Source organism: Colobus angolensis, unplaced genomic scaffold (genome assembly GCF_000951035.1).
Source record: "Colobus angolensis palliatus isolate OR3802 unplaced genomic scaffold, Cang.pa_1.0 Scaffold428, whole genome shotgun sequence".
Lineage (NCBI taxonomy): Eukaryota > Metazoa > Chordata > Mammalia > Primates > Cercopithecidae > Colobus > Colobus angolensis.
This window is the reverse complement of record NW_012117688.1, coordinates 1738254-1746872: the sequence shown is the minus strand read 5'-3', so window position 1 is coordinate 1746872 and position 8619 is coordinate 1738254. Positions and strand designations below refer to the sequence as shown.

Here is an 8619-nt window from a genome sequence, read left to right as displayed (position 1 = left end):
AAAATTAGCTGGGCATGCTGGCACATACCTATAATCCCAACTACTCAGGAGGCTGAGGCAGAAGAATCGCTTGAACTCAAGAGGCGGAGATTGTAGTGAGCTGAGATGGCGCCATTGCACTCCAGCCTGTGCAACAGAGTGAGACTCTGTCTCAAAAAAAAAAAAAAAAAAAAAGGGACAGAGTCTCGCTCTGTTGCACAGGCAGGGCTCAAACTCCTGGACTCAAGCAATCCTCCCACCTTAGCCTCCCAAGCAGCTAGGATTACAAGTGTCCTGCCACTGTGCCTAGCTTATTCCTACAATCTTTACTAATATAACCCAAAGAGAATTTTCCTAGTATCGTCTCTAAGCTTTTGATTAACCTATTTCAATCCAATGTAATAACTCTCATTCTTTATTAAATCCCCTTCCTCCTATCCCTGGACATAAGGTTCTTTTTCTAACAATTAAAATAATATCAGCATGTCAAACCCAAATACAATTTACTTGGCAATACCGATTCTTTTAGATTACATGTACCGTCTTTTTGTACAAATATTTAAGTATGACATGGACTGGTAACAAGACTACTCTGTAGTCTCTAAAATATCTTACAATTGTTTCTAATTTTTTAATATAAAAGACCCCTTAGTCAAGACCAGTAAGAAAGAATGCTTTCTTCAAGACTCAAAAACAGTCTGGGCATGGTGGTTCACACCTGTAATTCCAGCACTTTAGGAGACCAAGGCAGGTGGATCACGAGACCAGGAGTTCAAGACCAGCCTGGCCAACATGGTGAAACCCCATCTCTACTAAAAATACAAAAATTAGCCAGGCATGATGGCACGTGCCTGTAATCTCAACTACTTGGGAGGTTGAGGCAGGAGAATCACTTGAACCCAGGAGACTGAGGTCGTAGTGAGCCAAGACCATGCCACTGCACTCCAGCCTGGTGACTGAGCGAGACTCCGTCTCAAAAAAAAAAAAAAAGAAAAAGAAAAAAGGACTTAACTACAAAACAAATTTTACATAAGTTAATCTAAAACCACCTTTTAAAAAAAAGAAAAAATCCACTCTTTGACAAAGGTTGAAAAAAAAAGAAACACATAAATTCATTATTAAATTAATGCTAACATTTTCATAACTAAGAAGAGTTCTTCTCCAGACCTTGTAGTTCAAATTAACTGAAATTCTCATTTTATGTACTTATACACTTAGGCAGAATAACTTCCTAGAATAAACAAACTGCTCCTCAACTCAGTAGTTTTGAGAATGACCTATACTGATTTGATTAAACAGTAACCTACATGTAGGGATATCTTTAAATCCCTAAAGGAAAATCACAATCAGTTCTTCCAGAGTCCCTCAGTAATAATTTTATTCAAGAAAAATAAAGACAAAAGACATCACTGAAAGGACAGAAGTTCACATAAAGGAAAAGTAAAAAGGGGATTATTTATCATGGAGAGTACAGATGGACACATAGTACATATTTAAAGCTTGTTTCATTTCCCTATCAACAGCTTGGTAAAATCAACCTTCTGCTGTGTGCCACAAAGCTATAGCTGTCATCCCCAAATGTGAATACTGGAACAACCACTGGGATTTACCACATAATGGACATAACTCTACCTGTGCCATGCAACAGTAACAGCTCTGTTTTATTTATAAAGTGCTTAACATTGTCTGCTTCATTGAGGAAATCTTTCTATACATTTAGATTGACATGTACACCTAACCCATAGAATTCTAAGTATTTTTTTTTTTTTTTTTTTTTTGAGACGGAGTCTGGCTCTGTCACCCAGGCTGGAGTGCGGTGGCCGGATCTCAGCTCACTGCAAGCTCCGCCTTCCAGGTTTACGCCATTCTCCTGCCTCAGCCTCCCCAGTAGCTGGGATTACAGGCGCCCGCCACCTTGCCCGGCTAGTTTTTTGTATTCTTTAGTAGAGACGGGGTTTCACCGTATTAGCCAGGATGGTCTCGATCTCCTGACCTTGTGATCCGCCCGTCTCGGCCTCCCAAAATGCTGGAATTACAGGCTTGAGCCACCGCGCCCGGCAGAATTCTAAGTATTTTTAAAAATGACTGACCTCCTATTAGTGTAGCCTGATTTGGAGATGTTTACACAATCCCAGTGTCCTATCTCACTGGCCTGTTACCTCAACCATAAAACTGAAATTGTATTTGTTCTTCACATTCCACTGAGTTGTTAAACAACTTAAATGAAATACATAGTATTCATCTGCCTTTAAAAGTGCTACACAACATGTAGCATTATTATTGTCATTATTATTAAGGACAGGTCCCAAAAGAACTATTTTGGGTTACTATTAAATAAATTAAACTTTAATAATCTGAGAATTTTGTGAAAGCCTTTGTGATATGGGAACACTTACCTAATTTGTAATCCAAAACAGACTCTATAAATTGCTGGGGGGGTAAAGCTCTTCTCTGTAAAGCCTCTAATGAAATAACTCAATGCCATAACAGATACATTTCCAAAGTAAGGAGCAGAGCAACAAGGAAATGAACAAGTATGGAATTCTAATATGTGTCAGATATTGTTTCAGGTCTTTTTTTTTTGAGACAGAGTCTCACTCTATCGCCCAGGCTGGAGTGAAACAGTGTGACCTTGGCTTACTGCAACCTCTACCTCCCAGGTTCAAGTGGTTCTCCTGCCCCAGCCTCCCAAGTAGCTGGAATTACAGGTGTGTGCCACCACGCCTGGCTAATGTTGTATTTTTAGTAGAGACAGGGTTTCACCATGTTGGCTGGGCTGGCCTTGAACTTTTGACCTCAAGTGATCCACCCGCCTCGACCTCCCAAAGTGTTGGGATTACTGGCATGAGCCACTGTGCCCGGCCTGTTTTAGGTGTTTTATATGTCATTTCAATTAATCCAATAATTTCATGAGGGAGGTACAATCCACATTTTACATTTAAAGAAACCAAGTTCCAAGAGGTTAATTAACTTTTCCAGGTTATAAAATTACTTTCTGACAAAGCCATTAATTCAAAGTTAAGTATATGTGACTCGAAAGTCTTGTGTACCACATGAATTTTCAATCTATACGTTACATCAATAAAAGAATGGGTAGCATGCCCACACATGTAAAAATCTGTTTTAATGGTAAAAACAAAAGAGGAAAGTAAAAAGACTTAGTAACATATTAATGTCAGTGAGTGTTCCAAAAAAAAAAAAAAAAAACACTGGGTAGAGGAATACGATTCACAAAAGTAAGCTCTGGAAGATAAGACTAGGAAAAAAAGGTGGGGCAGGGAGGAGGAAGAACACAGAAAGCCAAGAATGTTAGGCTATAGAATATGGATTTAGAAATTAGGAAACTATAAAAGATGAGATAACTAATGAAAATTATACTTTAAAAAAATTAATGTTGGGCCAGGCATGGTGGCTCATGCCTGTAATCCCAGCACTTCAGGAGGCTGAGGTGGGCGGATCACCTGAGGTCAGGAGTTCGAGATCAGACTGGCCAACATGGTGAAACCCCATCTCTACTAAAAATACAGAAATTAGGCGGGCTTGCTGGCACGCACCTGTAATCCCAGCTACTCAGGAGGCTGAGGCAGGAGAATCACTTGAACCTGGGAGGCAGAGGTTGCAGTGAGCCAAGACTGCGCCACCGCACACCAGCCTGGGTGACAGAGCGAGACTCCATCTCAAACAAACAAAAACAAACAAAACATTAACGTTGGTCTAATTTAGAACTGTTTTGATGCGGAGAAGTGGACTACAGTTAAGGAACTGTAAGGCTGAATGTGATAAAAGCTTGAACTCTAACAGTGACTGTGGAAACAAGATCTGGAGCAGAACAGGATGTGAAAGGTAATGGGGAGAAGTCAACTAATAAATATTCACTTTATTCAACCCATTATCTGTCAACCACTCCCTTTACCTTCATTTTATCTGCACTTTATTCATAACAGTGAAGGAAACCCCAATTAAAAACTTAATTGTTAGTGAGCAATCTCTTAAAATTTAGCTTCAAGTGTAACAAGTTTACCTTCATGGCAAAACTAGACGGCATCATATTCTTAGGCCACTCAAATTCTGTTGTATGAATTCGTATGCCAGATTCAAGTAAAAGTGTAGCTTTAAAGTCTGGTCTGTAGAAGAAAAAAGTCAAATTTTTCTTTAGGGTATATGCCAAAGCTAACTGTGAAACAGACTTAAAATGCAGGTTAAAAAAAAATCAGTAATCTCATACTTAATCGCCAAAGAGAAAATAAGCCTATAAAATGTTCTTACTTTTGAAGACGAATAAGGTATGTCTTATTATCCACATCATAAACATTGTTTACTCTCATTCCTAGCAAGCTGCAAAGATAAAGGAAACATGTAACATACCACACTATTGTTTGAAACATAAAACTACACATAATTTAATAAAAGCTTCGAAAGAGCGGATCTCAGTCTCTAAGCATACGGAGTCAGCCGGGGAGCAGAGTCTGAAAGCCATTTGGGCATTCAGTTCAAAACTTAAGAGTAACGATTTTAAAACAAAAGTGGTCTATCAGCTCTAGGAACAACACACTATAGCTTGCGTCTTCCAAATGACCCAATTTTGGGAGAGAAATACAGTGAAATATAATCCAATTAATTTATTACAAGCGAGAAAAAAAGATAAGAGGGCCTCGAAAACATGACAAAGCTCACACGGCTGAATAATAGAATCCAGACTAGAATCCAGATCTCAGTCCAAATCTGCTCAACCCAGCTAAAACGGCGATGCTCTCCTTCTTTTGGGTGAGGGGCGGGAGGTGTTCAAGAAACCAAGCCTCCAGTCTGGAAACCTCTGGAGCAAACGACCACTCTGGCGTCTCACGTTTTACCAAACGTTTCCTGCCCAACCCGGACAACCCAGGCCAACAATGCAAGAGCGTAGCGCTAGCGGGGCAAGCCAGAGAGCTGGGAGGACGCGGGGGATGGGGCACGAGGTGCCTGGGACCCCCAGGGGTATCCTAAGGGCCAAAGGAAAGACACCACACGCCTGCCCACTCAGGCCTAGACAGGTCCACAGACGCACTAAGAAATAAGGAAACACATCAAGCTGGTCTGTTTGCGCCATGGGACCCCGGCCTCTGCCTCCTGCACTCCCCGCACGAGCCTGGTCACTTAGGGGACTGTACCTAGCGTTCAGCTCCGCGAGCACGGCGCGGAGGTCAATGGTGCTAAAGCGGGTCTTCATAGCGAGGTCCGAGGGTCACTATCGCAATTTCCTCTACTGCCCAGCCGGACTCGACACCGCTCCTCTTCCGCGCAGGCGCACTTGGCGGAGATCTACGGCCGCGCAGAAGACCCAATATTCCTTGAGGCGAACGTATTTGTGTCGCTTTTCTGAAGATTTCTGTTGTCAAGTTGTAGTTGACTCTCTTCATTATACCAAAATAATTCGAATAAAGATCCAAACTGTTCTCTTGAAACTGCATTCCTTCCTGGAACCCTCACGGACCAGTCTGGTTACCTTGCCCACTTGTGTTTGGGGCTCAAGCCAGCCTTCATAGTGACCCCTGCTGGTCGAAACAATTTTCGAGACAATTAACAGGAGTATTTCCCCACAGGGGGGCTGTAGGGCTCAGTGCAGAAGAGCAAGGACCCCTTCCTGCGCGCTTACTTTGACATAAGATTTTGAAATGTAACGAAACAGAACCGCTTCGGTCCTTCTAAGATTATCCTCAACTATCAAGGCGAACTCTCAAAACGGAGTTCCTATTTTGATGGGTCTTGCTCTCCGAAGGCGCATTCTGCAGTTGATTACAGTATTCTCATCAAACCTCGGTCTTGGTACCCCTGAGACGCAGCGCAGTACCTGGTATACAACTGGTGCTCCATAAACACTTGGCAACATGAATATGCAAGTGTTTAGCTAGATAATGGTGAAATACGACAAAAATAAAAATAAGATTTCCAACGGGAGTGGGATGGGAGGGGGGATTCACAGTGTAGTGAGGAAAATAATCTTGTAAGAATGTAAGTTCTGCATTTTTTTTTTTTTGTCTTAGGATAAATGCATGGGAAGAAAGGATACTTTATAAGGTAAGAACTCAAAAGAGGCAGGGTCTCACTATGTTGCCCAGGCTGGAGTGCAGTGGCTATTCACAGGCGCGATCCCACTACTGATCAGCACGGGAGTTTTGACCTGCTCCGTTTCCGACCTGGGCCGGTTCACCCCTCCTTAGGCAACCTGGTGGTCCCCCGCTCCCGGGAGGTCACCATATTGATGCCGAACTTAGTGCGGACACCCGATCGGCATAGCACACTACAGCCCAGAACTCCTGAACTCAAGGGATCCTCAAGCCTCAGCCTCCCGAGTAGCTGGGACTACAGGCACGCGCCACCGCGCCCGGCGCTCGGCGTCGCTGCAAAGAGCTGCTAGAGGCTTGCAGGTTACAGACGGTAGCAACCAGAATTCCTACCACCAGAAGGCGACTCTAAACAGAAAGGGCGCCGCTGCTATTTCGGAAGAACTGGTACCAGCAGATGCAAAAATGACTATAGCACATACTGCACAGCATTACTGTCATATGGTACAGTAAACCATACAGAATAGCCCAAAATATGAAAGCATTGGCGAGAATGTGGAGAAAAGGGAACTTTTGTATGATGCTGATGGTAATGTAAATTAGTAGAGCCATTGTGCAAAACAGTATGAAGGCTCCTCACAAAATTAGGAACAGAATTACCATGTGATCTAGCAACAAAATCACTATCCTGAAGATACATGTTCATGTTCATTGCAGCTTTATTCACAATAGTCAAGATATGGGGATAATCTACTTTTCATCAATGGATGAACGGATAATGAGTGCAAATATAGATGCACACACACACACATACATACTGTGGAATATTATTCAGTTTTTTTAAAAAGAAATAAATCTTGCTGTTTGCAACTGGCATGGATTTAACAACATGGATGAACCTGGATGACATTATGCTAAGTGAAATAAGCCAGACACAAAAAGACAAATACTGCATGATCTCACTTATACGTGGAATCTAGAAGTTTCTCATAGAAACAGAGAGTAGAAATATGGTTTCCAGCACTTAGGCAGTAGGGAAAATGGGAAGATACTGGTCAAAATGCACAAACTTTCATTTATAAGTGGAATAAGTTCTGGAGACTTAATGTACAACATGCTGATTATAGTTCATAGTAATGTATTTTATGCTTGAAATTTGCACAGTAACAGAAAACCAAATACCATATGTTCTCACTTATAAATGGGAGCTGAATGATGAGAACACATGGACCCATGGAGGGGAACAGCACACACTGGGGCTTATCAGAGAGGGTGGAGAATGGGAGGAGAGAGAGGGTCAGCAGAAATAACTAATGGGTACTAGGTTTAATACCTGGTGATGAAATAACCTGTAAAACAAACCCCATGACACAAATTTACCTATATAACAAACTTGCACATATAGCCCATGAACTTAAAAGTTAAATTAAAATAAAAAACAGAAATTTGCTAAGAAAGTGGATCTCAAATACACCCATGCAAATTGTGAGGTTATGGATGTGTTAATTGGCTTGATTGCAGTAATCATCTCACAGTGTATATACATACATCAAAACATCACATGGCTGGGCTGGGTGGCTCACACCTATAATTCCAACACCTTGGGAGGCCAAGGCTGGCAGATGGCTTGAGCCCAGAAGACCAGCCCGGACAACAAAGTGAGGCCCCCTCACCGATCTCTACAAAAAAATAACAAAATTAGCCGGGCGTGATGGCGTGTACCTATGGTCCCAGCTACATGGGAGGCTGAGGTAGGAGGATCCCTTCAGTCCAGGAGGTCAAGGCATGGTGGCCATAATTGTGCCACCACATTGCAGCAGGAGCCTCAGAGTAACACCTGTCTAATTAAAAAAAAAAAAAATGGCCAGGTGCAGTGGCTCACACCTGTAATCCCAGCACTTTGGGAGGCTGAGTTGTGTGTATCACCTGAGGTCGGGAGTTCAAGATCAACCTGGTCAACACGGTGAAACCCCATCTTTACTAAAAATACAAAAATTAGCCGGGTGTGGTGGCAGGCATCTGTAATCCCAGCTACTTGGAAAGCTGAGGCAGGAGAATCACTTGAACCCAGGAGGTGGAGGCTGCAATGAGCTGAGACTGTGCCACTGTACTCTAGCCTGGGCAACAAGAGGGAAATCCTGTCTCAAAGAAAAAAAAAAAATCAAATATACACTTCAAATATATGCAAATTTTATTTGTTGCCATAATTCATTTTACACTGCTATAACAGAACACCACAAACTGAGTAATTTATAAAGAATATAAATTTATTGCCTCACAGTTCTGGAGACTAGGAAGTCCAAGATTAAAGGACTGGCATTTTGAAAGGGTTTTCTTGGTGTTACATCCCATGGTGGAAGGGCAACGAGAGAATGAGAGAGACAAGAGGACCAAACTCATCCTTTTATAAGGAAACCATTCCCATTTACTTTTTCAGTAGCCCTAAATTGAGCCCCAGGCACTGCCTTATATAAGATATTTTAGTCTCTTATAAGCTTAGCATTAATTGATTGTTTGACCTCATCAACAGACATCTGGGATTGAGAATGTGAGATGGGATTTTTCAGTCCTATGCTTATATAGTAAATCAGAGACAGAA

At 42.0% G+C, this 8619-nt stretch overlaps 1 protein-coding gene across 2 annotated transcripts in view; it reads right to left on the bottom strand.

The window, feature by feature from the left end:
• The window catches only part of NEMF (nuclear export mediator factor), a 70201-nt gene extending 64569 nt beyond the window's left edge, over positions 1 to 5632 (bottom strand). For both annotated transcript variants that reach the window (XM_011956914.1, XM_011956915.1), the window contains exons 1-3: positions 5127 to 5632; positions 4246 to 4314; positions 4001 to 4103 (exon numbers count right to left, since the gene is read on the bottom strand). In XM_011956914.1, coding sequence (XP_011812304.1) covers positions 4001 to 4103; positions 4246 to 4314; positions 5127 to 5185 — 231 coding nt within the window. In that variant the 5' untranslated portion in view covers positions 5186 to 5632. The remainder of the gene's footprint in view (positions 1 to 4000; positions 4104 to 4245; positions 4315 to 5126) is intronic.
• Positions 5633 to 8619: the final 2987 nt, after the last annotated feature.